The sequence below is a fragment of the Microtus ochrogaster genome, linkage group LG4 (assembly GCF_000317375.1).
Source record: "Microtus ochrogaster isolate Prairie Vole_2 linkage group LG4, MicOch1.0, whole genome shotgun sequence".
Classification (NCBI taxonomy): Eukaryota; Metazoa; Chordata; class Mammalia; order Rodentia; family Cricetidae; genus Microtus; species Microtus ochrogaster.
Window position 1 is genome coordinate 16423280 of NC_022030.1, and position 831 is coordinate 16424110.

General features: G+C 59.4%; 1 protein-coding gene across 1 annotated transcript in view; it reads left to right on the forward strand.

Annotated features, from left to right (window-relative positions):
* The first annotated feature begins 6 nt into the window (after positions 1–6).
* Stxbp5 (syntaxin binding protein 5) overlaps positions 7–831 on the forward strand; it is a 143119-nt gene continuing 142294 nt past the window's right edge. The window contains exon 1 of the mRNA XM_005361026.3: positions 7–414. Within this exon, the coding sequence (XP_005361083.1) occupies positions 262–414 (153 nt within the window). The 5' untranslated portion in view covers positions 7–261. The remainder of the gene's footprint in view (positions 415–831) is intronic.

An 831-nucleotide genomic window follows, 5' to 3' on the forward strand; every position in this document is an offset into this window, starting at 1 on the left:
GCGCGGGACGGCGGGAGCCCGGCCGCGACCAGGTGAGGAGGCGGCGTCCGGCGCCACTGCAGCCCGCGGCGGCCTCGGAGGAAGAGGACTCGCCGCCGCGCGCCCGTCGTCGCAGCCCTTCCTGTTGGGATTATCTCCTGCTCTCCTCTCCTTCGCACTCCGCGATCGAAGCCGCCAGCGGCTCGGACTCCTTCCCACCCGGTGCCTCCGCTCCCCCGGGAGCCTCGAGGAGACAGACAGATCCCCCTGGGCGGCGAGACCATGAGGAAATTCAACATCAGGAAGGTGCTGGACGGCCTGACCGCAGGCTCGTCCTCGGCCTCGCAACAGCAGCAACAGCAGCAGCACCCGCCTGGGAACCGGGAGCCCGAGATCCAGGAGACGCTCCAGTCCGAACACTTCCAACTCTGCAAGGTGAAGGGAGCGCGCAGCCCCGCCGAGCTGTCTTGGGAAGATTGGGGGTCCTTTGAGGGGGCCGCTGGGCAGTACCCGGGAGATTGAGGGCAGAGCGCGCCAATAGAGCTCAGAGCTCTAGGAAGGCCCCCCTCTCCCCCCTTTGACAGACGTGCCTTACCGGGGGATTTTGGATAGAGATCCCCCTGCTTCTTTTAGTCCCTTTCATAAAAAGCAGTCATTTCAAGGCAACCCAAGCATACTCCCTTGTCTTTAATTCCCATCCAGCCACTGGTAACAATGGTCTGGAAATACTTTTATATTCGCGCATATTTTATTTTCTTTCACTGACGTCGAAATTTTCCAGCAGTCTGTGATGAACGTCGTTCGTGGGCAAGGCAAACCTGTTCAACCAGATCTTTTTTTTTTTTTTTTTTT